At 35.1% G+C, this 27881-nt stretch overlaps 1 protein-coding gene and 1 non-coding gene across 4 annotated transcripts in view; one reads left to right on the forward strand and one right to left on the reverse strand.

Annotated features, from left to right (window-relative positions):
* SGCZ (sarcoglycan zeta) overlaps window positions 1-27881 on the reverse strand; it is a 1210518-nt gene that overhangs the window by 253397 nt on the left and 929240 nt on the right. For all 3 annotated transcript variants that reach the window (XM_017961783.3, XM_017961784.3, XM_009212552.4), the window contains exon 3: window positions 7002-7103. In XM_017961783.3, coding sequence (XP_017817272.1) covers window positions 7002-7103 — 102 coding nt within the window. The remainder of the gene's footprint in view (window positions 1-7001; window positions 7104-27881) is intronic.
* On the forward strand, window positions 2179-2240 carry LOC116268730. The gene has a single exon (XR_004175898.1). It is a non-coding gene; the product is annotated as a U7 small nuclear RNA (small nuclear RNA).

The following is a 27881-nucleotide window of genomic DNA, read 5'->3' on the forward strand; positions in this document are numbered from 1 at the left end:
TTCATCTTGCAGATGATAAAACTAAGGCAAACAGGGGTTAACTAAAGTTACAAGCGCCAAGATTTGAAACAAGTTATTGGACTCCAGAGCTGTAGTGTATGCTGAATGCTAGCTATTATTATTAAAAATCATTATATGTCAGATGAGCCATAGAAATACTTTGAAATATAATAAAAATAATAAAATTTCAAGAAAATTGCCAGATTATATATACAACACCCCAACACCCCAAATAATAGCTTTTCCACACAAGCACAGGGGTCTATGACAAAACTGAATTGAAAATCTATTAGGCAATAAAAACGCTAAATGACTAACAGGAAATATGCAATGCTTATAAGGAGAAGATTGTTAAGAAATGTTTCTGAACACCACAAAAGAGGTTTAGAAACAAATGAGAAAAGAGCCATGTTCCTAGATAGGGAGACTCAATACTATCAGGTTGGTGCAAAAATAACTGTGATTTTTGCCATAAAAAAATCATAGCAAAAACTGCAATTGCTTTTGCACCAACCTAACACAAAGATGTCCTTCTCTAAAAATTAAATATAACCATAATTAAATTCCCAACAGAAATTTTTATGAAACTTGACAACTGATTATTAAGTTTATTTTGAAGAGAAAATGCACAATAGGCAAAAGCTTTTCAATAATAGCAAAAACAAAGAACTCACTCTACCAATTAGGAAAAAAAAAACTTCTTACAGCTAGACTTTGGGTTCCTTGCAAGTATATCAACAGAACAGCACAGAGTTACTGGAAATAAATCTGTGTATGCTTGAGAAGGCACTGTATAAGAAAGTTGTATTTCAATTTAGTAATAAAAAATATGACTACTCCAATTATGGTATCAGGGACTATTGGTTTTTCAAAAGAAAGAAAGAAAGACAGGAGGAAGGGCAGGAAGGAGGGGAAGAGAAAAGGAGAGGAACAGGAAGAAGAGGGAGAAGGGCAAGAAAAGAAAGAGATGGAGGAAGAAAGGATCCTACCTAATACATCAAACTCCAGAAAGGTTTTTACAAATCTCCCTCACTCTTTAACAATGACTTCTTTAAATTTTTTCAAACAACCAACAATTTCATAACACAAGTTTATGGTATAAAACAGAAAAAGCAAAAGTCAAAAAAAGAAAAAGATTATTTCATAGCACCGTAGACCATGAATCCCTACCCTACCCTAACCCATGTCTCTAGAAACATATTCATGAAAGTCAAGCCCAAATAAATTAATCTGGATAGAGGAAAAGCAGATAGTATATCGAGAGTGCTAGAAAAATCTCCCAAGTATTCAGCACTGTCTACACCATGGAAGTATTCTATAGGATAGAAAGTGCAGCTAAGAACCATGGAATTGAAATCCATGTCTGGTTGGCACAAATCATTTAGAAACACCTCAAAACCTCAGAAGAGACAGAACAGTCACAGTCTGCCTTTCCCTTTCCAACTACAGTCTCTCCAGCAAAACAAACAAAAGAGCTAGACAGTATCCCCCCACCTCAAACTGTAACTCATCAGGAATAATCAAAATAAGTAAGAAAAGTGCTTCAGTCATTAAACTTAAATATTACATAATTTTAATAAAACCAAATTCATAGACAGTAAAACATCATTATAAGATAAAAGGAAGATTGTACACCAAAGGAAAATTCTGAGATTCACTGTTATACAAAACATATGAATTAGAGAGCGTGAGGGCAAAATTTATTTGGAAAAAAACAAACGAATGGAATCGTAGAAAAACTCTAGATGACAGTTACTTGTATTTAGAGGAAAAATATAAAGAGTTAAAAATTATTCATGAAATTATGATGGCTGTGGGGAACAAAGATGACCTAACATAAGAATTATTGCTTTCTCTGAAGTAGAAGAAACCAACAGACGAAACTGAAAAGCTATTAAGTGACAAAATAGGTAAAATTTCTCTGAAATGAAAAAAGTGAAATGGCAAAAATATAGCAGGCATCCAAGCAGAACATTCATGTCATCAAAAGGAGAAAAATACCAGGGTGCCCTCGGATTTCTTACGGCAATATTCAGTGCTTGGACTTAATAGAGAAGTGTGTTCCCAAATCTGAGGCAAGGAAGGCATGAACCATTAATAACACTCCCAGAAAAGAATAAAGTCAACAGTCAGACACCCGAAGCATGAAATATTTCAAGGATTAAAAAAACCAACTAGCACTGTTACAGTTCTTTTAGAATCCGCCTAGCAAATTTTCTGGCTTTTCCCGGAAAATCCCCCATGCAGGTAAATAAAACGAATCAAAACTAGCAAACAAAACTAATTAAGAATACAAGGAAGGAAGGAATGATTTGACTAATGAACTGAGAAATGGAAAATCCATAATATAAAGAAGACTAGAGATGATGTGTAACTGCAGCCATTTATATGTAGAATCAAGACCAAAGACCCGAGGCAGTTAAAGTTGCAGAACTGAATGTAAATATTATGAATTGTGACAAAGTTAAAGTAATACAATTATCAACAAACTGGAAATGAAGAGAACTGAGGACAAACTGGAGAGCAGCTAATCATCTCCAATTACACTGCAGGGAGTTAACAAAAGCTGTCTGAAATTAAAACACGGAGCTAATGCATTCAGCTTCTTAATGGTATTTATAATCCTTTATTCTTAACCATAAAGACAAGTTTTACTTTAAAAAGTTCTGTGGTAAAGAAATATTTAAGTTCAGCCAATTTCTAATTTATTATTTTTTTCTATTACATCACATACATTAATTACAAACAGCCTTCACATATCTATATTTATTCTTTTATTTGTGCAAATATATAATTTTATAGTTGCGATATGTTCATGAAAGTTAACAGTAATTTTTTTTTTTTCCTGAGTGTAAAGACTTTGGAGTGGTTTGTGTTTTTTTAAACTTGACTAAAGTGATTACCAAAAGCATAAACTTTATCTGCATTACAAATCTAATACGATAATGATAACCATGATAATAAAATGATTAGGAAAGCCTTCAGATATCTATGTTTATGAATTAGTTTATATGAAAGAAAGAAATCTAAATAGAGGAGATTTGCCACAATACCTAAATGAAAGAGGTGAGGAGATTAGCATGTCATCTAATCATGTAAAAAGACATTTGCTGTGCTCGCCTGGCCCCATGGCTTTGTGTATGAATTCTATAAAGAATAATTGAACACACAAGGTGCAAAACGGATAGAACCAAGAACTGGGTTAACATCACAGTGAAATGGACATGATGGGAAAAGCAGAGCCTTCTGCACACCTCTGCTAAAACGGGTGTTCTGAGAACTCAAGACTTATTTGCTTAACTGTGGAGTTACTAGAATTTGAATTATCTGGTAGTAGATCCTCTGTCACCATTACCAGTCTGCCATGTAGGAAGCTGGGATCAGTGGTAGTGCTGAGATACCACCTCAACTAACAATCCTTGAACAGGAAACAAACAATCCAAGAGGGTTGTTCAGTTCATCTAAGCTAAGAGGTTCCGAAGAACTACATGATGCAAATTTTGCTGGTTAGAAGCAGTTAAATGCATGTAATTTGACCATATGACTACCTTGGACTCGTGTAACCTTGGGAAACATACTTCAATTACGTTTTTAAAAAAGCTTGAAGATTAGGTGTCCTAAATTCCTGATATTTTAAATGTTTTGGCCTAAAGTTGGACCAAGTGCCTTGAAAATAGATGCAGAATGTTATAATCATTACCATTTATATAAACTAGCCCAAGTTACACATGCTTTGTATGGTTCTTCTCTGAATAGTATTATATATTTAACTTTATAAATGTTCTATAGTAATCTTCCCTGAGAATAATGTTAATTTTGAAAAATACATTGAATTCTAAGATGTTTCCTGGATATACTATGATATGTTTTTTGTTTACATTTTTGTTGGACAACTTAGAAAAGGTTAATTTTTGAAAGGCATGAAAAAGGGTATAAATTGCTAAGACTAATAATAGAACTTAGATATCTAAATATCTGTAGATATTTAGTGATGGGGAGAGGGTGAGAGGAGCTTGTAAAGTTGGTCCAGCCCATAGTGGATTAGGTTAGGTGACTAAATGTGCATTTATAGGTGACTGCATTTTCTGTCCAATAGAAATCTCTTTATTATCTTCCCATGTGTAGGACTAAATGCCTGCATGACCGCAAAGTAACTTTAAGAAAATTCTGTATGTCAGAGGGGAATACTGGCTAAATTTAAAGACAGCAACAGGGTGGCATTAATGGAGGCTAAACATATACAATCACACACAGAAATCAAAATTCCTGTACCCAGCAGGGTTTATTCTCTCAGCTTCATCAAATCTTCCAAAGTGTCTTTTAGATTTTCTTTTTTTTTTTTTTTTTTTTGAGACGGAGTCTTGCTCTGTCGCCCAGGCTGGAGTGCAGTGGCGCAATCTCGGCTCACTGCAAGCTCCGCCTCCCGGGTTCACGTCATTCTCCTGCCTCAGCCTCCCGAGTAGCTGGGACTACAGGCGCCCGCCGCTGCGCCCGGCTAATTTTTTTCTATTTTTAGTAGAGACGGAGTTTCACCATGGTCTCGATCTCCTGACCTTGTGATCCGCCCGCCTCGGCCTCCCAAAGTGCTGGGATTACAGGCGTGAGCCACCGCGCCCGGCCGTCTTTTAGATTTTCTAATAGATTTCCTTACCTTAGAACTACAGGAACTTTGGAATTTTATCATCAAATTGTTGACTCTATGAAAATGTGTGAAAAGATTGAAACGTATAACAGAATTTTTAAAATTAAAAATCTCATTTCTACTTTCGTTACTGAAATGTTTGTGTTCTGCCTTAACCTATGAGTTAAGTACTTTGATAAGTTTGTACCAAACTCACTTAATGATGAGCCAACTAAGGCTAAGAGAAATTGGGGCTGGCTTTCTAGAAGTAAAAAGGCATTCATGGACAAGTGAATCATAATGTGAGAGGCGCTTATAAAATATATTTTCCTCTTTATTTTAAATATTTATCCAACTTTTAGGTTCATAAAGTAGTTCAGCCACTGTAGAAAGCAGTCTGGAGATTTCTCACATATTTATTTTTGAAGCGTACGTGCAGAGAATTTTCCAAGAAGTGTATGATTCCGCTCCTACTTCTGTTCTTGCACCAGATTTCCTGTCTGGCTACCAATGTGCCTGCTTTTTCCATGCTTCCTAGTTACAGGGAGACAAACAACAATGAAGGAAGACACAGGAAGGACCAGCATCAGGGCTGGGATGTGAAGGGGAGCACATATTCTTCAGTCAATACAGTAGGTTTTGGAAATGCTTGTGAACATGGAGTTAGCTTTCTCAGGGATGGAAATTAGGAAGTGCAAGTGGCCCCGCCTCACACTTTCATGCTATAATGTTAGTGGACTCCATCCTCTATGGTCCATAGGTGGAATCCACACATATTCCTGTTTCTCAAGAGAAACTTAATTTGACACCTGTCATTATACTCTCAGAAATGTCCTGGCTGAGAAGATAAATTCTACAACCTGCCTGATCGTAGAAGGTTTCACCATCATTTAAATTTTGTTCCCAGGTAGCCACTACAAATGAACCTAAATGACTTCAGAGATAAATCATTTCTCCTGTCCCTGGACTTACCAATAGGAGGCATTTTCAGAGAAGTTTTGGCCCATGCTTAGTCCCACTTGCTTCCTATGTTAAGCAGCTTCTTGATTTCCATGTATAAGTTTTAATTCCTTCAAATACTGCATTATTTAACAGTGCCGAACACAATAACTCAGTAAATAACTGTCAAAGACAGTGACTTTCAATCAAAGTAAGACACTAATATATGTAACCATGCTTTTTGTTTTTCCTTTTCATAAAAACAAAATAAAGCAAAATAACTAAACTTTTTATTTTAAATTTAATACTTTTAGTGATGTAAGGTCAGGTATTCATGAATCTGTCTACTGTGTTACTTGTCTGACCGATACCCGGAAAGTAAATTAGTATCAAAATAAAATTTCTAGTACCAGAGTAGAGTCAATACAGCATATCAGAAGCTGTATCAGTTTTCATATTTTAAAAAAGAAATTTGAAGTTAATATAGTTATCCTAAATAAGTGCTTTATGAAAAGCAATCTTTTGGTCTGTTTTCATTTTGATATTTAAGGAAAAATAACTTTGATACAAATTATTCAAATTATGGCTCATTATGCAACCTATTTGCTAATCTTCTACATCGATTAAAATATTAAAACATTATTTTAGCCTAAAATAGACTTTCATATTTATGAAATAAGTATAACCTTTTCTCAACTTTTATGTAACACAATTCCCATTATTTCTATCTTAATAAACTTATTTCCACAAATATACATATAGCTCAGGGGGATATGTAATAGGAGATAGGAAAAATTCTAGTAAGTTTTTGATATATCCAAGATATTTACTACCTTCTGAGAGGCAATGTACATAAGCCAAAATGAACAAAATCTAAGCTACAATATTAATTTTTAGCATGCTTGTAAGAGATAAAACACAGGTAGCACATGTGAACACACACATATTTGAAGGATATTCTCACTTGTTTTGCATAATGTACATCCAGAAATAAATTTAATTTCTACATTAAAATTCTTTGTCATTTCTTTTAGAAAATGCATGTCTATTAAAGCTGATGAGATATATAATATGTTGAATTAAAATCATTAATTCAAATCAGTGCCTTTTTGAAAAAAAATATTCAAGACATATCAAATGCCCCCTTTGGATTTACTATAACTTTATATTTTAATTTCCAGTGAAAATAGAGAGGCACATGTTACAGAGCAGCAAAAGCAACACTGCAGGTTAGTTCAAAATGGTTCTCTAACATTTGTCGGGTTGAAACTAACCTCCACTGATTTTCAATTATTTTACCACTTGATTTCTAAACATAGGTGTTTAGCTTAAGGAAGCTAAACACATGCTGAAGAGATAACGGGATTCTATCCTGCTATTTCAAGCTAAAACATAACCTCTAAATTATATTTTAGAGTAAACCAAAGCCAGTATCACATACCTTTCGAGAATGAATTTCTTTCACATACAATGGAAGTAGAAACTCAGATATACCTTCAAGTCGGATTCCCTTCTTGGTGACTCTCAGATTTCCCATACCATCCTACAAGCAATGAAATATAGTTCACTTTTAGGTTAATTGGAGAATGAATATCTGGCCATAACTTTCTCAGGCCTAAATTGAGAAAACAGTGAGCTCAAATCAGTGATGATTTAAGGAAAATGAGAGATTGAATCTACTTAATTAATGACTGCAGCACTTTGCATGCATATAGAGGGCTCTATTTAAAATGAACAGGAAAAGAGGATTTAAAGGACTGTGTCTTCTTCCAGCTCTACCAGGGACTGGGATTTGTCCATGAGTAAAGCCTTTACTTTCTTCATGCATCAGTCCATTCAACTATTTATTTTGTATAATGATGCTTGCTACCTGACTGCTGGAAAGAGCTTTGTTTGCAGAGAAATCTAGTAATATTTTTACATTAGTCATACAAATAACTCTAAAATATTCAGTCACATGTGTAAAATAATTTTTACAGTAATTAATGATTGTCTGATATTAGTAACCATGATGTTCCAGTGTTCAAACCTGTCAGATCCTTTAGAAAATAGCAGTTTATGAGAAGGATAAAACAGGTACACAAATAATGTTTATGAGACAGAATAAAATAACTAAACAGAATGCTATTGGGAATTAAAGAAAGGAGGTTTTATATCTGATAAGATAGTAAACCATTTCTCATGGAAGAGATTGACTACGATAGTCATTAAGAATGTGGAATTTCAACAGGGAAGGTCCCTGGAGGGTGGAACAAAATGAACATAGCATCTGATCTCACTAATGTATGAGATTTCTATTTTCGAATATTGGCAGAGAAAGCAATGGAGAGTACATTTTGGGGCCAGAGAAAGGAAAGCCATAGATACAAAGCTAAGGAGGATGTACTTCAGTCAGATTCCAAAAGAAGACACTATATAAAGGTTCTTACATAGTTCAATGGCTTGAAATGATTGGAGGCAGGCTTCAAGAAGATTAATCTGGCAGAAGTACCATTCAGGACTAACTGATACAGTATTATTAATAATGCATAACTGGGTAGTAGTTTGAGGAATACGGTGGAAGAAAAATTTACAGACTTGATGGCTAATTTTATGTGGAGACACTGAAAGGAAGAATTTTTAAGATTAATCCAAGGTTTCACAACTAAGCATGAATAAGAAAATATAGTCACTTTAAAAACTGAAATAGTAAAATTTGTAAGCTCAATCCCAAAGTAAATTTAGCTTTTCACTTTCTAACATTATATCTTCATTACAAAATTTGTTATATATATATATATAAAATTATGTATATAAAATCATATAATCGATTATAATCATAATCATATATAATCGATCATATATAATCATATATAGTTGATTATATATAACATATAGTTGATCATGTATATAATCATATATAATCAATGACATATAATCATATTTTAATTATAGGACAATACATAATCATATACAATTATATATGCTCATCTGTATTAATGTATACATATATATATCTCAACCAGCACATCCATAGAAAGGGATGAGGACGTGGGCTGGGCACAGTGGCTCATGCCTGTAAAATCCCAGCACTTTCGGAGACTGAGGTGAGCGGATCCTGAGGTCAGGAGATCAAGACCATCCTAGCTAACACGGTGAAACCCCATCTCTACTAAAAATACAAAAAATTAGCCAGGCTGGTGGCAGGCACCTGTAATCCCAGCTACTTGGGAGGCTGAGGCAGGAGAATGGCATGAACCTGGGAGGTGGAGCTTGTAGTGAGCCAAGATCATGCCACTGCACTCCAGCCTGGGCAACAGAGTGAGACTCTGTCTCAAAAAAAAAAAAAAAAAAAAAAAAAAGAAAAAAAGAAAGAAAATAAAAGAAAGGGATGAGGACGTGACAAGAAATACCTGAATCTATCATTATGGATAAGCAAGCCCAACGTGGACAGATGTATATAAAACCAAGGATAAATTCTTAGATGATATCAATGAGTTGGGAAAATATCTTTTATATATATATATATTTATTTATTTTTTTTTTTTTGCTATTTTACTTCTTTAATTATACTTCAAGTTCTAGGGTACATGGGCACAACGTGCAGTTTTATTACATATGTACACTTGTGCGATGTTGGTGTGCTGCACCCATCAACTCGTCATTTACATCAGGGATAACTCCCAGTGCAATCCCTCCCCGCTCCCCGCTCCCAATCATAGGCCCCAGTGTGTAATGTTCCCCTTCCCATGTCCAAGTGATCTCATTGATCAATTCCCACCTATGAGTGAGAACATGCAGTGTTTGCTTTTGTGTTCTTGCGACAGTTTGCTGAGAATGATGGTTTCCAGCTGCATCCATGTCCCTACAAATGACACAAACTCATCCTTTTTTTATGGCTGCATAGTATTCCATGGTGTATATGTGCCACATTTTCTTAATCCAGTCTGTCACTGATGGACATTTAGGTTGATTCCAAGTCTTTGCTATTGTGAATAGTGCCGCAATAAACATACGTGTGCATGTGTCTTTATAGCAGCATGATTTATAATCCTTTGGGTATATACCCAGTAATGGGATGGCTGGGTCAAATGGTATTTCTAGTTCTAGATCCTTGAGGAATCGCCATACTATTTTCTACAATGATTGAACCAGTTTACAATCCCACCAACAGTGTAAAAGTGTTCCTATTTCTCCACATCCTCTCCAGCACCTGTTGTTTGCTGACTTTTTAACAAATGCCATTCTAACTGGTGCGAGATGGTATCTCATTGTGGTTTTGATTTGCATTTCTCTGATGGCCAGTGATGATGAGCATTTTTTCATGTGTCTGTTGGCTGTATGCATGTCTCCTTTTGAGAAATGTCTGTTCATATCCTTTGCCCACTTTTTGATGGGGTTGTTTTTTTCTTGTAAATTTGTCTTTTATATATTCAGGACAATATTAGGATGATAATCTATCCTGGTTTCTCTGAGACAGGGCTGATTTACACCAGTTTTATAGTATCCTTTTACATTTTCAAAAATAAAAAGTGGTTCAGATTTAGACATTCAATTACATTACCACCCACTTACTGGCTCTAATAAGTGTGGTTTTGCAGCATTGTACTTATCTAAGAACAGAAACAGAAATGAAAGTGAGAAAAACTCAAAAGTGAGGATTTGCTAGACAGCAATGACAGAAAGTCATAGAAATGTGGTATTCTTAAATTGTCAAAAAAAAAAAAAAAGATGTTTTCAAATGGCTAACCATTGTTTTTCTCATTGACTCAGGACAAGGAAAGTCAGAAGTGGAGTTGGGTTACCAAAACAGTGCACAGTCAAAGAGTGGCAAACGGTGATAAACTAATGATGGAGGCCAATAGATGTTAAGAAATATGGCAATTATAATATGAAGACAGGTTTATCATCAGAAAGTATAATTTTGGATTTGGAGATCTTGAAGTTGAGAGTATTTTCAGGCATAAAAAGACTTATAGAACACCCGCAGGGGTGGACGCAGATTTAAGAAGACAGAAAATTATCTGGTATTCAGGAAGCCAAGAATATCAATTAGAAGTTATAGCATGACATGGGGCTTTAAAGCACTATTTTGCGTAAGTGGAATTTTCTGGACTAAATTTCACACGGTGACTGTCCATATATATTCTTAAATACCTGCTGGAAGAAAATGTTCTGAAGTGCTCTCCGTAGACTTGTTACAGAAATACCTAATTTCACTGGGAGACTATCTCAGAGCAATGGAAACAGGTTCTAACACAATTGTAATTCCCATGTCAATATTAATACTAAAAAACATTCTGATGAAATGGTTGGAAATAAGAGGACCGGGCATCCACAGTTAGGTGTGTCATTATTTATGCTATTTCCATCTTTGATTTTGGAGTTTTCAGTCTTGAGCTTCGTGTGTTTTCTTCTTATATTTTCTACTTAATATATGATTTCAGACATACAATCACATTTCATTTAAATTAGATAAAACAATTCTCCTCTGTAAATGTAGGACTGTTTTGTGTGTGTGTGTGTGTTTGTTTTGAGGAGTCTCGTTCTGTCACCAGGCTGGAGTGCAGCGGCGCAATCTTGGCTTGCTGCAACCTCCACCTCCCGCATTCAAGCCATTCTCCTGCCCAGTTTCCTCAGTAGCTGGGACTACAGGTGTGCACCACCATGCCCAGATAAATTTTGTACTTTTAGTAGACACAGGGTTTCACCATGTTGGACAAGGACTGTTCTTATAATATTGTGTTGTGAATCTAACCTCACTTCACTATGTCTATTTGTTTCTCATTTTTCCTGTGTGTATGAAAAAAATGAATTTTCAAGTTTTTCCATATTATTCAGATGAAATGATAAAATGTATAAAGCTGTATAACAAATACTCCATATGTAATCAACCTGACTCTCATACTCAGGCATGAAGTCCAGTAACAATTTATGAGTTGATGAAATTATCTGGTTTTCCTTCTGCAAGAGCATTAGAAATTAAATTTATTTTTAGTGTCACTACAGTTTTCTGATTCATTATTTTCTTGATCCCTTCAATATCTGAAAGGGAGAAAATGATTTAATTTTCTGTTCAGGAAGACATTGTTACCAGAAGGTAACAGACTCTAATGGACTAGACCTAGACCTTGTTTTGGTTCTGCCACTTCTTCCCTTTGTTAAGTATCAACCACTTAACTAATCACTGTGTGTCTTAATTTTATCATCTGTAAATGCAATAATAAGTTATGTGTCTATGATAGAGATTACATAAGGATGTAGAAAGCTTAAAATAGTGCCTAATTTATGTCAAACTACTCAATAGTTTTAACTATTATTAACATTTTACTTAAATTTTTAGTTTTTGTCTTACATATTCTAAAAAATTCATGTTATTTTCAGAGAAACTATCTTGGAACTTCAGTATAATCTACACCAAATTTCATCATCATTACAGTTATGATACCTTTGTGCATCATCCTGTAATCTCACACATTACTATGGTTCAAATGTGTCCCCCCTAAAATTTAGGTGTTGAAACTTAAGGGCCAATGTGACAGTGTTAAGAGGTGGAGCCTTTCGGAGGTGATTAAGCCAGGAGGGCTCCTCCCTTGTGAATGGAAGTAAGACCCTTATAAAAGAGGTAAATGAGGCTTCACGCAGTGTTTCAACCTCTTGCTCTTCTGCCTTCCCCCAGGTAGAACGCAGAGCATTCCTTCCCTCTGAAGGACGCAGCAACAATGTGCCAACTTGAAAGCAAACAGCAGCTTTCGTCAGACAACAGAACCTGCTAGTGCCTCGATGTTGGACTTCCCAGCCTCCAAAACTGTAAGAAAATATTTTCTGCGTGGTTTTTTTTTTTTTTTTTCCTAAATTACCCAGTTTTGGGTATTTTGTTACAGTAGCAAAAACTGACTAGGGCACATGTGATTTACCTATTTTTCACAGACGATATAGTGTCATTTTGGAAGGGGATATGAAATCAGACATTTGGAATTTGAAATTGGACTTTTCTATTTACTAACTGTTGACTTTGACATGTTGTTTATCTAAACCCAAATGTGTATTTTATAAACATCAGACAAATAACAGTATTTGTCACAGGGATGTTGTATTAATTTGATAAGACATTATGTAAATGAATTAGTATTGGACCTGGGATATTTTTAATAATTAGTCCCTTTACTTGTGGGTTATTGAAAATCAGTATTTTAGAAAGTAGATTTAGTGTGTAATCAACACATTTAAAAAATATCAACTTCTCTTGTTTTTATTTCTTCTTTTTCATTTCCAACGACACTACGACAGTTCAAGATCACTTTATGTTCAGCTTGGAGATTGCCACCTAACCACTGTTTACATTGTTATTTCATTACTTTAGTATTATTCTTGCTCAAAAGCCCACAGAGTCACCTTAGCCTCTGAGTATAGATTTGTGTCCTCCATTTTGAATATTTAATGTGCTTTCTAAATAATCCACTGTGATGATCACATTCATGTTTAGGGGAAATATTATAAAACAGACTCTTCCACTGTGCCCCAACTTCTTCTTTAGAATAAATTTCTAAATTTGCTAAGTGTCCCCTCCAAGCCTGTTTGTTTTTAGGTGTTTGTTGGAGTCGTTGTTTTTTTTTTTTTTTTGTCTGTTTTTGCTTTTTGTTCATCACTCAACTTATACTTCCACTCCTCCACTAAACTGTACTGCCAGCAGTTTTTTATTTCTTTCTTTATTTTCAGAACAGCTCCACGTTTTGCCATCTAGATTTCCTGATCCGTGCATTCTAGCTGCTTGAGATAATCTTCACTCCAATTTCCTTTTAAGGCTTTTACCCATAATCCAAAGAACTGCCTGTCCAAAGAATACCATGGTTAATATCCTAGTCAGAAATAACGTTGCTGTCTACTCTATATTTACAAAATGCTATATTAGTATTTCTTATAAAATGTATCATATTCTGATTCCAATTTTAGTTAACTGTGTATACATTTTTATCTCTTCTTTAAAAGTTTATGATCAATCTTAATTATCTTCATGTTCATTCATTCATCTTACATAATCCTTCCAATAGTAGATATAAAGTATATGGTTAGTAAAATGTTGATTGTTGAATTTAACAGAATTTACCTCTTTACTTAAATAACAAAAAATTCCAAAACTAAATTAATACCCTTGTAAAGATCACAATTACTAAAATTTATAGAATTTTCCTTTAAAAACTGAAAGTAATCTTTATCATAATTTTCATTCGACTTTTTTGACAAAATAGAGGATTCTTTGTAGAGAAATACTTATTGGAACTTCTTATGAGAGACTGACTGAAAAATAAATTGTAGGTTTGAAGGTCAACAAAAAGAATATTAAGAATATTTAAATTTAAATTTCAAATGACTGTTTAAATTGAAATTTAAATTTAAAATGACATTTTAAGTTTAAAATCCATAACCAGAACTTTGCAATGATGTGATGGTAATTCACTCCCTCCTCAAAGTTATTAATGACATTAGGTTACCAGAAATTAGAGGTTACTTAAATATTTTCTACTCCAAAGATTCAAGATCCTGCTTAACAGAGAAATGTAATAGCCAGAGTGCTGAGCATTTTGGCATGAAATTAAGAAAATATTTTAAAATAGACGTATTGATTAAAAATACAGAAAATCTGATGAATGATTTATCACTAAAAAAACTTTTCAAACAAAATTAAAGAACTCCACCACCTGCAAGGAAAGCAAATATACATTTTAGATATTTTTTTCTGGATGAAACCAAAAGTCCTCTTCCAAATTACTAGTATTACACATTTCGAAAGAAATTCAACAGGAGGGAAGGTAGATACATATGTTTTTATTATTTTGAATATCTAAAGATATTATTTATTCTATATTTAAATTTGCATGAGGAAATAATCTTAAAAGATGCAGTTTCAAGAAAACTTGGAGCTTGGTATGACAAATATTTGTAAGACATTAAGAATTAAATATTTTCATTAAAATAAAAGGAATACATAGAGAATGGAAATATTAAATTGTTTCAATGAAATTAAAAACCATATTTAAACTTTTTGCTATTAATGTTTAAATCCATGTTAAGTCAGTAAAAAAAAAAAAAAATTTCAACTTCTAAATTAAGAAGAGGAGGTTCTCTTTAACATGCCGAAGCAAAGCATGTGGTTTATGCCGCGTTTTTAAATACTTTATAGTGAGCTGTTTTTCCCCAAGCATAAAAGAAAAAACAAATGAAACATAAGTTGACAGCCTGCTTTATATGTATGTTTTACTATGTTGTTTGTTGTAAGCCTGTATTTTATTTTCATTTTAATTGGCCTCCCTGTATCCCTGCATATTATTAGGAAATAAACTCTACACTGGTAACCATTGATATACCTAGTGATCTGACCTCTAATTCAACTTGTATGGAAACACTTTTACAGATTGCTGTTAATAATATAACTTTCACCATCTTGAACATGATTTATCACCTTTGTTCTTTGCCAATAGTTGTTCAAATTTCATAATTTATGTATCTTCAATTGTAAGGGTTATAAAAGAAAGTTTTTAATATATTCGTGTATAAATATAATAGTAAATATCATATTTTGTTTGTCTTAAGTGCACTGATGTTCCTTTAGATATGCAAAGAATTTTTTAAAAGCATGATAAAATAAAATATCATTTATTTTCTAAAATTTTCTCTACTGATAATATAGGAAATATGTATCTGGGAAATATGTATTGATATTTATGGCTATACATAATACATTTGTGCAATACATATATTTATGAATAAATATAAATACATATTTCTCTTATAAGTATTCTTATTCTAAGTATTACCCAAACATATATTTTTATTTTAACTATCCACATATCACTAGCCTCACAGAACATATATAATTGCTTAACAAAAAATGCAGGATGCAAAATTAAAAATAAACATATGTTAATTTGACAAAGTGGATAGGATCATAGTGACCTGTGATAGAGTAAAAATGGATGCACTCAGTAAATCCAGTGAGGCTGGTCTGAAGGCAGTGAGTTATCTCAACTGATTGCTCAGTTAGTTACAGATCGAAATCCTTGTTCTACTCTTTCCCCCTTCTCAATACTGTACTTGAATAGCCTTATATAAATAAATAAATAAATCCAATGAGACTACAAATAAGGAACCACCTAGAGTATTCAGTAATTTGATATATAAATGGTAATATTATAACATTTAATTATATTTAAATTATAAAATTTAGTTTGCAATAGAGTATAGAACATGGAGATATATAGAATATACTTATATGTAAATATATGTGTGTATATAATGTTCACATATATAGGTATGTGTATATATTATATGTGTGTGTATGTGTATGTATATATACATACATATTACATATTGTATTATATATTATATATTAAATATTATGTTATGTATTATATATTAAATATTATATACATAATGTTCACATATAAAAATGGAGAACAGACCATAGCTATTCAATCCAGTAGGAACACTTGGAACACACACACACACACACACATATATATATATATATAAAATTCCATATTTTTTACAAAATATATTTCTCTACAGGCAATTGGAATAACTATCAGTAAAAATCAACTGGTATAACTCAGTCTAATATTAGTCACATGATACAGAATTCAATGTGCATAGAAACAACATCCACTTTAACTGAAGGTTAAGGTTACCTGCTGGAAACCAAATCAGTGGTTGTGGGAGAGACTTGCTATAAAACAATACTATATCAAAAAGCCAAGTGTGCTATTATAAACAAATCACGTTTCTTGATGGTAAATGGAGACAACTGCAAAAAAGCCTGAGGCATTTAACTTAAGGAAAATAAGTAATGGATTAATAATAATTTTTTGTACCCTAAAAATTGCCATCTGTAAGTGGGTGGCTGAGGGACTTCCATATGTTAATCTTTTAACAAGGCAATAAAGCCTGAAGGTTCACTATTAGCATGCTTGTCTTCCCCAACTGTGCTTAATAGAATAACAGAATTAATGGACCTGGTGAAAAAAAAAAAAAAAAAAGTTACTTTTTCAAATAAATTCAGAAAACCATTGCATGATATATTCCTACTCAGATGTTCATAATACACATTAGCATATTAACATTCAGATGAGTTTGGAGTAGAGAAATTCACTTCGTCTAATACAGAGGTCTCCTAACATTTTAGTCAATGGGTCCTCCAGTCACATAACCCACCTTTTAGAGTAGGTGAAATTATGTCCCTTTAAACACACCAGGGAAATACAGGGATGAATTACTCATATTTTACCAACTCTGCAGAAAGATCATTTAAAATGGAGGTATATTTTTTAGCATGGAGTCTCAAAAATAGGTTATTAAAGAGTTATAGGCTCCTGTCTCCACAGATGTTTAGAAATCCCATGTAAAGTGTCAATTGTGCTCTAATGTGGCTTCCCAGCTAGTTTTAAATACTGAACATGGCTAAAAATGGGATCTGCTTTATAGGTGTCACTTCCTATTTTCAGTAAAAAATGAGAAAGGGAAGTAATTCTGAATACACCTCTGTTTTTTGCACATATTGGTCTGTTACTATCATTTATTTCCTAAAAGGAGAATCACCTCTTGCCTTGAACAAAATCACATTTCTGGACCCTTTAGCTAAGGATAAGACTTTAGGGTATGGTAACCCTACTAAAGCACTCCTCAGAGTAAAGTCTTTTCTAAGAATTTCTTCTAGACTCATAAGACAACATCTTTAATTTCCACCCTAACTATGGCACTAAACGTATTAATAACAGCTTAGTTCATACAGCACTTCAGCAGATATAGAGTCTATGACACATCACAACAGTGCTGTAAAATTGACATTTTTTCCTCATTGAACACAGAAAATAAATTGTTAGTTTTGTGCACCTAGTTAGCCATTCATCCAGAACACAAGTCCAGTCCTCTCACTCTTAGTCAAGGCAGGTACTATAGGTATAGAAAATGTGTTACATTTATTGTATTATGTAATCCCAATACAGCTTCTCTAATAATCTTCATTATTAGTTTAGATATTTCTGAGTTAATTTGTATAACTTCTTTATTTGTGCTTTTTTGTTTGTTTCCCTGATTCATTTACCAGCACAAATTTCTTATTTGGCTCAAATTTGCATTGTGGTATTCTGAAAAGAGAGTTCTGATATGACAAAACTCTAGTCTGGAATCTTATAAATCCTCCATAAAAACAAAGCCATCTGCGGCCGGGCGCGGTGGCTCAAGCCTGTAATCCCAGCACTTTGGGAGGCCGAGACGGGCGGATCACGAGGTCAGGAGATCAAGACCATCCTGGCTAACACGGTGAAACCCCGTCTCTATTAAGAAATACAAAAAACTAGCCGGGCGAGGTGGCAGCACCTGTAGTCCCAGCTACTCGGGAGGCTGAGGCCGGAGAATGGCGTGAACCCGGGAGGCGGAGCTTGCAGTGAGCTGAGATCCGGCCACTGCACTCCAGCCTGGGCTACAGAGCGAGACTCCGTCTCAAAAAAAAAACAACAACAACAAAAAAAAACAAAGCCATCTGAAAAAACTATTGTTATTTGTACACCCATAGACTGTTTTAAAGGAATCTAAATCTATGTTTTCTGGAAATAAAAGGTTTACTTTTTTACTTCTTCATATATACTCTTTTGTAATACATTCATTATATAGAAGTAAATTGTGTGTGCCTGTGTGTATTTGTGACTGTGTATTTAGAAGAGGTGAGTGGAAGAACAGGAGTAGGTAAGATTAAGCTGTTGATCTTAAAATTATAGACATCCTTCTGATTTGGGACTGAGGAACTATTAGGTAAATCTCAATAGAGAAAGGACAGAAAGCTCATGAAGACACAGATGAGCAAGTTGACTCTGGGATTAGGCAGCAATATGAATGAGAAGAGTTTTCTGACGTTGGATTGCTTGATGGTTCACGAATCTCCTAATCTCCATGGTGATTTAGCATGTGCTTTATTGAGTTTATAAAACTGTAACATTTAGCCTCTTAGACTAAAGAAGTCCCTTGGGGTTTTAAAGTCTGACGATCCTTCTAAACATCAAGGAGAACCTTTCATGCAGATATGCAATGGGTCATCTCTCAATTGAATTTTAAAAGACCCTATAAGCTTCCTTGAAGGGTACTGTTGATTTCTATTTCACCCTTGAATTCCAAGGATGGATTTTTTTATTCCCTAAAACATGTAGTTTTGCATCTCTTCTTTAATCTGGTTAATTTCATTCCAGATTCTGGTAACCACTCATTTGGAAAATATTTAATATTAACTTTTTTAAAACATCTTATCCATTATACCTTAATATACTTTCACATGGCATACTTTCTAAGTTTTACTTGTTTTTTCGGCTGTCACAGATAGACATCAGCCTGTAATGCAATCCTTCTTGTGGTAACTGCCTTCTCCGGCCTTCTCCAACTCCCTTCCCTCAATGTAGTTCCCACAGAATCTGCCATTTCTTAATGTCATTCTGACAGATGATTCAACCAAGAGTCACTAACTAAAGCCAAGTAAAATCAATCAGATATTTAAGTAGAATGTTTTGAATTAAGGAAAACAGTGATAAAAATAATCAATTAAACAAACCCTATTTTTTCCATTTTTAAAAAGAAATTTAGAGTCAAGGGGTACACACGCAGGTTTGTTGCATGGGTATATTAAGTGATGCTGGAGTTTGTGCTTTTAGTAAGCCCATCATCCAAATAGTGTACATAGTGCCCAATAAATAGTTTTTTAAGCCCTCATCCCCGTCTCTCTCCGTAATCCACTACACAGCATCTACTGTTTCCATCTTTATGTTCATGTGTACCCATTGTTTAGCTCCCAAAGTAAAAATCTGTGGTACTTGATTTTCCTGCATTAATTTACTTACGAAAATAGCCTCTGGCTGCATCCATGTTGCTGCAAAGGACAATTTCATTCCTTTTTATGGCTGTGTAGTATTCCTGGTATATATGTACCATATTTTTTTACTCAGTTCACTGCTGATGGACACTTAGTTTGATTCCATTACTTTGTTACTGTGAATAGGACTAAGATAAACGTATGAGTGTAGTTGTCTTTTTCACAGAATAATTTATTTTCCTTTGAGTAGACATTCAGTAATAAAATTGCTGGCTTGATTTCTATTTCTTTGAGAAATTTCCATATTGTTTACCCCTGGGGATTGAATGAACTTACGTTCCCACCAACAGTGTATAAGCATTCTCTATTTGTCTGTATTCTCACCAACATCTGTAATTTTTTTGAGTTTTTAATAGTGGCCATTCTGATTCTTTGGATGTAAAAGGGGGAGCTAACTGTGACCACGTTTCCAATTATATAGAGAAAGCCAATTTGCAGTGAGAGAGAATAAATCTAGTTTAAAATAGGGCAGAGAAGGATAAAGGAGACTCATTCCTGTTGGCAAACATGTCCCTGGTTCTTGTTCCTGAGGCTCAGGTGCTTGACTGTACTTCCCTCGATTTTTCTAATACTTCCATCAGTTTCATGATCTCACAATTATCTCCCTCCCCTCTCTTTTTTCCTAAAATACTTCCTGTCTAGTATGAGAATACTTGGATCCATTCTAACAGATTCACTGACCTACATATTCACATGCCTTCTTGGTGATCTCATCCACAACCATGGCTAACATTCTTCTAGCTAAATCAAGCTCCTGCCACAGGGGCATGGCATATATTACTGCCTCTCTCCAATCCTTTTCCTCCTTCATAATTATCTCTGTCTCATCCTTTGTATAGAAATACAGACAACTCTTGCTGAAGATACCTTCCATACAATCTCAGAACTTTCGAATCACAGCGCCATACACATTTCCTTCAACAGCCTTACCAGAGCTTGTGCCAGTCTCTGTTTGTTTGTGTGTTAGCTTGTGATTACACCTGCATCAGGTTATAAGCTTACTGCAGGCAGGTACGACATCTTTTCACTCATTGTTAATTCCAAAATTTATTTTTACAACATTGTTTTTTTTAAAAAAATTTAGGTTCAGGAATATATCTGCAGGTTATATAAACTCATGTCATAGGGGTTAATTGTACAGATTATCTCCTCAACAGGTACTAATCCTAGTTCCCAGTAGTCATTTACTCTGATCTTCTCCCTCCTCCCACCTTCCATCCTCTAGTAGACCCCAGTGTCTGTTGTTTCCTCCTATGTGTCCATGTGTTCCCATAATTTAGCTCCCACTTATAAGTGAGAACCTGTAGTATTTGGTTTTCTGCATTTGTGTTAGCTTGCTAAGGATAATGGCCTCTAGTTCCATCCATGTTCAGGCAAAGGACATGACATCATTCTTATTTTTTATTGGTTACATAGTATTCCATAGTATATAGGTGCCACATTTTTTTATTCAGTCTACAACTGATGGGCATTCAGCCTACTATGGATGGGCATTTAGGTGGATTCAATGCCTTTGATATTGTGAATAGTGCTGCAATGAACATACACGTGTATATCTCTTTATGATAGAATGATTATATTTCTTTGACTGGGTATATACCCAGTAATGGAATTTCTAAATCTAATGATAGTCCTGTTTTTGCTCTTTGAGAAATTGCCTCACCGCTTTCCACAATGATAGAACTAATTCACGCTTCCATCGACAATATATAAGCATTCTCTTTTCTTTGCAAATTTGCTAGCATCTGTTATGTTTTGACTTTTTAATCATGGCCATTCTGGCTGGTGTGAGATGATATCTCATTGTGATTTACAACCAGATTTTTAAAACCCAGATTTATCTTTTGAACTTGAAACAAAGGCATTCAGCTGCTTACTGCCTACTGTTTGCTGGATTTCACAGGTACCCCTAACCAAGTATGTCTCAAACAAAGTAATGATCTCTCAACTCGAACTGTTTCTTCTTTTGTGCTCCTTACCTCAAAGAATTACTTTCATCTCTATTTAATGGAAATATGTATCTCGTCCTGGACTCTTCATTTATAATCCTCATAATGGACACATCCCATACACTTGCTTTCAATTGTTCTACTTGCCATTATTCTGGCATTGTTCCAGGTGCACACAGGGATGTGTTGTACATATAGCCATTAAAGGAAGGACCTATTGTCCCAATTACTGGGAGGACTATGAGTGAGTAGTCTCTGTAAACCCTTTCAGGTATCTCCATAGTTCCCTAAAATGTCTACACCTTTAGAAGTAGGCCACCTCTCCCAATAAATGGCTGGAACTCCCCCTCTGATTGATGGAAGACATGCAGAAACCTTTCACACAAAAGTCTGCAATTGTCCCCTTCCATATCTATCTTTATTCACGTGCTCTCCCAGCCACTATCTATAAAACTAGGGCTTGGTTGCAACACAACACTGTGTATGAGTTGGCCCTGAGAAGGTGGAAGGGACTATTATCTATTTAGAAGGAGTGGCAAGACCCAATCAGCAGGTCTCAGCAGGAGGAGGGAGAGTAGGGGTGAGATTATTTTCTGAGGGTGCTTCATCAGGTGGTCAGCACATAAGATTAGATTTCGAGTACTCTCCCGGGATACAGAATTTTACTACTGGAAAGGACTATAGGAGACAATTCAAACTTGTTACTAGAATGACTCCTGGAAGTATGGGAAAAGTGAGGACCCAGTTAAGTCAGGTTAAAATACCAGAACTGCTATGGCAGATGGTGGAAGAGGGAATGAAAGTCTCAGAAAAGTAGATATAGTGAAATGAACACACTGGGTACAGTTGGAAAACCTATCCAATAAGTATGACCTATGAAAAAACACAGAGGACATATCAATTATCAAGGCCATTAAAAATTGTGGGTGAGAATGATACAAGAATCACCAAGAAGTCCAGTGGTCCCTCCCCTGCATGGGTCAGAGCTGACAAGAGAAAAGATGGTTATAAAACAGGGCTCACTTTTAGCAATGGAGATGACAGAGCATTGACACAACAGAGATCAAGTGATAGCCAGAAGCCAGATGAACACAATTATGGCAATGAGGGCCCAGGTCAGAGGAATAACCAGGGGTGTAACACACAGAAGGTTATGAGGAGATGCTTAATAACTCTTAGTGTCCATGGAGGACAAGAAAATGTTTCATCAACAAGGATCCCGTTTAATTTGTAGCATGCAAGATATCAAGGATGGATGCACAGGAGACTTAAGGCAGTTACTCCAATAAAGAAGTCAAGATTTCTTGCCCAAGTTTCATCAGTTTTGGGACTCAGAACCTATCGACCTTCTTAGCAAATTTCGACAGTAAATGGAAGTGCAGTCATCTTAGCCTGAGAAAGGCTCGGACTCCTAAGCAAGGACGAGCTGGGTCATGCCTCAAGATGGGTCACCTATCTCATTTCAATGAAGGATTTGCCCCAACTGTTAGGAGAACCAACAATATAAAACTCAGTTGGCATCATTGTCAGCAGAATAAAGCATCTTTCCAAAGGTAGACACCCACCTGGGTGGCTTATGTAACTGTTGAAAAATGTGAGAGTGTATAGACCCAGCTATCCCATCTCACCTTTGGACAATTTTCAAGAGCCATTCTAGCTTCCTATATCCTGTGTAGGGGTGGGTGGTGCTTAGTAGAGGTTGCAATTGCTCTGTCACAGCTTGATTTCTCTCTGCTCCATCCTGCTCTCTGATGGAGTGTTATTCTCTTGTTTATTGAGAAATGTTTTTATTGAAATGCAATAAAATGCATAATACTTTTTAAAAATTAAATTGAAACTCATTAAAATATGCATCTACTTTATTCCTCATACATTATTTAGTGTTTCTTTTTGAAAACTTTCTTATGAAATAGAGTGAACAAATAGGCTTCTTTTTGCCTTTACAATAAATTTTATAAGGTTTTAAATTGCCAATTTGAAAATTCAAGTATTGATGCTACAAACGCGTACGAAAGTGCCTTCTTTTGACAAGAGTTTTCATGTTTTGAGGAGCAGGTAAGAAAAAGATGTCTGTCATTTAAGCCACATTTCTGCACAGTCATTGGTCCTCCTGGCTTCAGCCTGGACAAATGCATAGACATTGTTAAGGCAAAGGGAAAGCTGATGCTCAAAAATGAGAGTGAACTTTAATCTATGTTACAAAAAATAGTACATTAATATTTCTGCCAAGTGAGAAGAAAATCAGTATAAAAGAATATTCATGTTGACAGCTATAACATATTATGTTTGTTTTTTCTCCAGAGTGTGCTATTAAAGAACAATCAGTGCTAGGAAAGCACTTTACTTCTGCAAACTTTCCTCTGTAGTAATTCAATTATCATAGACTTCCTTAAAGTATTTGTAAACAATGGTAATTGTGTACACTCGCTCAAGTCCAGACAAATAATGCAGTTCTAATTTGGTTTATACCTGCCTAAAATCCAGAGAAAGAACATCTCTTCTCTATGTGAATGTTAAACCAAGTTTTGAAAACGACTACTGAGAATGGTTGTTCTCTAAATGTTTAAATATAGAAATATTAAGAAAACTCTTAGGACACAAGTGTGATGTTTACTGGGATATTAGGAGAAGTGATTGCAGGTAATGACCTCACTATTCATCCTCTTCCAAGCTTTCAGTACAAAATTCAGAGTCATCATCAATGTTTTCTTTTTATTCCACACAATCAATCAGTTGCCATATCCTATGAACATGTTTGATAATAGGCTTACATGGTTTATTTGTGCGCAGGCATGTTAGGATGTTGGTACTTGAATAAAACCTAAGCATCTATTGCTGAAAAACTTGATGAATAAAGCATAGCACATGAACACCATGGAGTACCACGTAGCTATGTGAAGCAAAGGAGTAGATCTAGCCAAAAGGATGAAACTTAAAAAGACCAGTATATACAAGATAAAAAAGTAAGAACTAGAACAATATATGTAAATTTAAAATGTGTACATAAAATTGATGAGTATATTAGTAAAAACACACAGGAATGAAGTAATTATTAAAAATAATAGAATACTATAAAGAGAGACCAGATGCTAATAGTAGAAATAGAATGAAAATATAAAAAAAGAAATGAAAGAATTAAAAATTAATAGTAAAGAGTAAGAGAGGAACATTGAAGGAATAAATGATACAACAAGGACACCGTTACATCAACTGACAAATGGAATGACCTCGATCTTCTACACCTGAAGTTAAAAATAAAGTAAAATCTCCTGCAGATATGGTCAATTCTATTCCCCTTTTATCTTCACTGCTATTGTTTTAATTGTTTTTTTTTCCTTTCATCTCCAGCCTATGATATCATATCATTTTTCTAAATATTCTTATTGTCATTAACATATCCAATTAAGATTTTTTCTCATGTTGCTAACACTCTTATACTTTTATAAAGCCAATTTTGTCAGCATCCGAGGAAAATCTGACCAAAAATGCTTTTCATAGTCTAAACCATACTCTGGTTAGTTATGATCCAATTACAACAACAGTTTTATTGTTTTACAAGCATTCCCTTAATGTGTCCTATTCTATCTTCTTTGCTTCTATAACAGCCTATTTTTCTTTTATTCATGTATTTATTGCAACCCATTACAGTTCACTGGTTTACTGGATATTCTATCCCTGTGGTCTTATTTTAATAAGGGAAGAGGTAATGTCTTCCTTGTCTTTTTATCTCTAGAATTTATCAAAATGACCTTTATGTACAAGCACAAGTACTTGTAAGTACTTGATAAACATTCACTGAGGTTGAAAAAATGAGTGTATAGAATATTCAAAAGTAACTAGAGGACCTATGACACAGTAGCTTATAACAGACTGATACATCCACTGATAATAGCTAGAAAATCTCTGATACATAATAAAGTGACAAATCAATTATTTTTGGAAGTAACATGCTTTTTTATTGTGGTAAAATATACATAAAATAAAATTAACCATTTAAATAATTTTTAAGTGTATGGTTCAGTGGCATTACGTACATTCACATTGCTGGATAATCATCATCACTCTCCATCTTAAGACATTTTCATTAACCCCAACTAAGACTTTGTATCCATTAAACAACAACTCCTGAATCCCCTTTCTTCCAGCCCCTGTTAACTGCTGTTCTACCTTCTATTTATGTGGACTGCTCTAGGGGCCACAAACAAGTGTAATCATACAACATTTGTCCTTTTGTATATGACTTATTTAACTGTGTCTTCAAAATTCATCTACGTTGTAGCATGTGCCAGAATTTACTTCCTTTTTGCTGCTAAATAATACTCTACTATCTGTATATACCACATTTCATCTGTCAATGAACACTTGAGTTGTAACTTTCATTTGAATATTGTGAATAATTTTGCTATGAACAGGATGTACAAATATCTCTGAGACTCTGCTTTCAATTCTTTTGAGTATATATCCAAAAGCAGATTTGCTGCATCATGTGGTAATTTCACATTCAATATTTTGAGTAATTATGTACTGTATTTCACAATGCCTGTACCATTTTACATTTCTCTCAGCAATGCACAAGATTTCCAATTCCTCCACATCATCACTAATGCTTGTTACCTTTTGTTTGTTTGTCTTTTAATAACAGCCATCGTAACGGGTGTGAAGTGGGGTAACATCCTTTGGAGCTAGCTAGATTTGAAGTGACAAGAGGCTGAAAATCAGAGATGTTTATGTTTCAAACCCTTGTTCATTTTTTTCTCAAACCGCTTGCCAACTGATATGGTTTGGCTGTGTCCCCACCCAAATCTCAACTTGAATTATATCTCCCAGAATTCCCATGTGTTATGGGAGGGACCCAGGAAGAGATAATTGAATCATAGGGGCCAGTCATTCTTGTTATATTCTCGTGATGCTCAATAGGTCTCATAAGATCTGATGGGTTTATCAGAGATTTCCACTTTTGCATCTTCCTCATTTTCTCTTGCCCCACCGTGTAAGAAGTGCTGTTTGGCTCCTGCCATGATTCTGAAGCCTCCCCAGCTGTGTGGAACGGTAAGTCCAAAGAAACTTCTTTTTCTTCCCAGTCTCAGGTCTGTCTTCATCAGCAGTGTGTAAACAGAATAATACAGTAAATTGGTACCAGTAGAATGGGGTGTTGTTGAAAAGATACCGTAAAATGAGGAAGTGACTTTGGAACTGGGTAACAGGCAGAGGTTGGAACAGTTTGGAGGGCCCAGAAGAAGACAGGAAAATGTGGGAGTTTGGAACGTCCTATAGACTTGTTGAATGGTTTTGCCCAAATGACAGGGATATGAATAAGGTCCAGACTGAGGTGGTCTCAGATGGAGATAAGGAACGTCTTGGGAACTGGAGCAAAGGTGACTCTTGTTATGTTTTAGCAAAGAGATTGACAACATTTTGCTCCTGCCCTAGAGATTTGTGGAACTTTGACCTTGGGAGAAATGATTTAGAATATCTGGCGGAAGAAATTTCTAAGCAGCAAAGCATTCAAGAGGTGACTTGGGTGCCGTCAAAGGCATTCAGTTTTAGAAAGGAAGCAGAACATAAAAGCTTGGAAAATTTGCAGCTTGATTATGTGATAGAAAAGAAAAACCAATATTCTGGTGAAAAATTCAAGCTGGCTGCAGAAATCTGCATAAGTAGCAAGGAGCCTAATAATCACCAAGACCATGGGGAAAATTATCTCTAGGCTATGACAGCGACCTTCACAGAAGGCCCTCTCATCACAGGCCTGGAGGCTCAGGAGGAAAAACCGGTTTCATGGGCTGGGCCCAGGGTTCCCAGGCTGTGTGAAGCCTAGGGATTTGGTGCCCTGGATCCCAATCGCTCCTGCCCTCACTGAAAGGGGCCAAGGTACAGTTTGGGCTATGACTTCAGAGGGTGGAAGCCCCAAGCCTTGGCAGCTTCCACATGGTGTTGAGCCTACAGTACACAGAAGTCAAGAACTGAGTTTTGGAAACCTCTGCCTAAATTTCAGAGGATGTATGAAAACATATGGATGCCCAGGCAAAAGTTTGCTGCAGGGACATTGTCCTCATGGAGAACCTCTGCTAGTGCAGTGCAGAAGGGAAACATGGGGCCAGAGCCCCCACACAGAGTTCCTACTGGGTCACTGCCTAGTAGAGCTGCAAAAACAGGGCCACCATCCTCCAGACCCCAGAATGGTAGATCCACTGTCAGCTTACACTGTGCACTTGCAAAAGCCACAGACACTCAACACCAGCCTGTAACATTTAATTCCAGGTCTATCAAGGCAGGCCGAAATTGAGAGACTAAGATCCTGGGAAACAGAGAGATTAAGAAAATTATAACTTGTAGTCTACATACCTTTTCCCTCAAGTCATTTGCTGGTTATTATGTGTCCCAGGGAGAGGCTAAGGAGCTAAATTTAAATATATAAGAATTTCAAGGAAATGTTCCGAAATAGCATAGTGCTGTAGAACAAAAATTAAATACTAGTACTCAG

Source organism: Papio anubis, chromosome 8, assembly GCF_008728515.1.
Source record: "Papio anubis isolate 15944 chromosome 8, Panubis1.0, whole genome shotgun sequence".
Classification (NCBI taxonomy): Eukaryota; Metazoa; Chordata; class Mammalia; order Primates; family Cercopithecidae; genus Papio; species Papio anubis.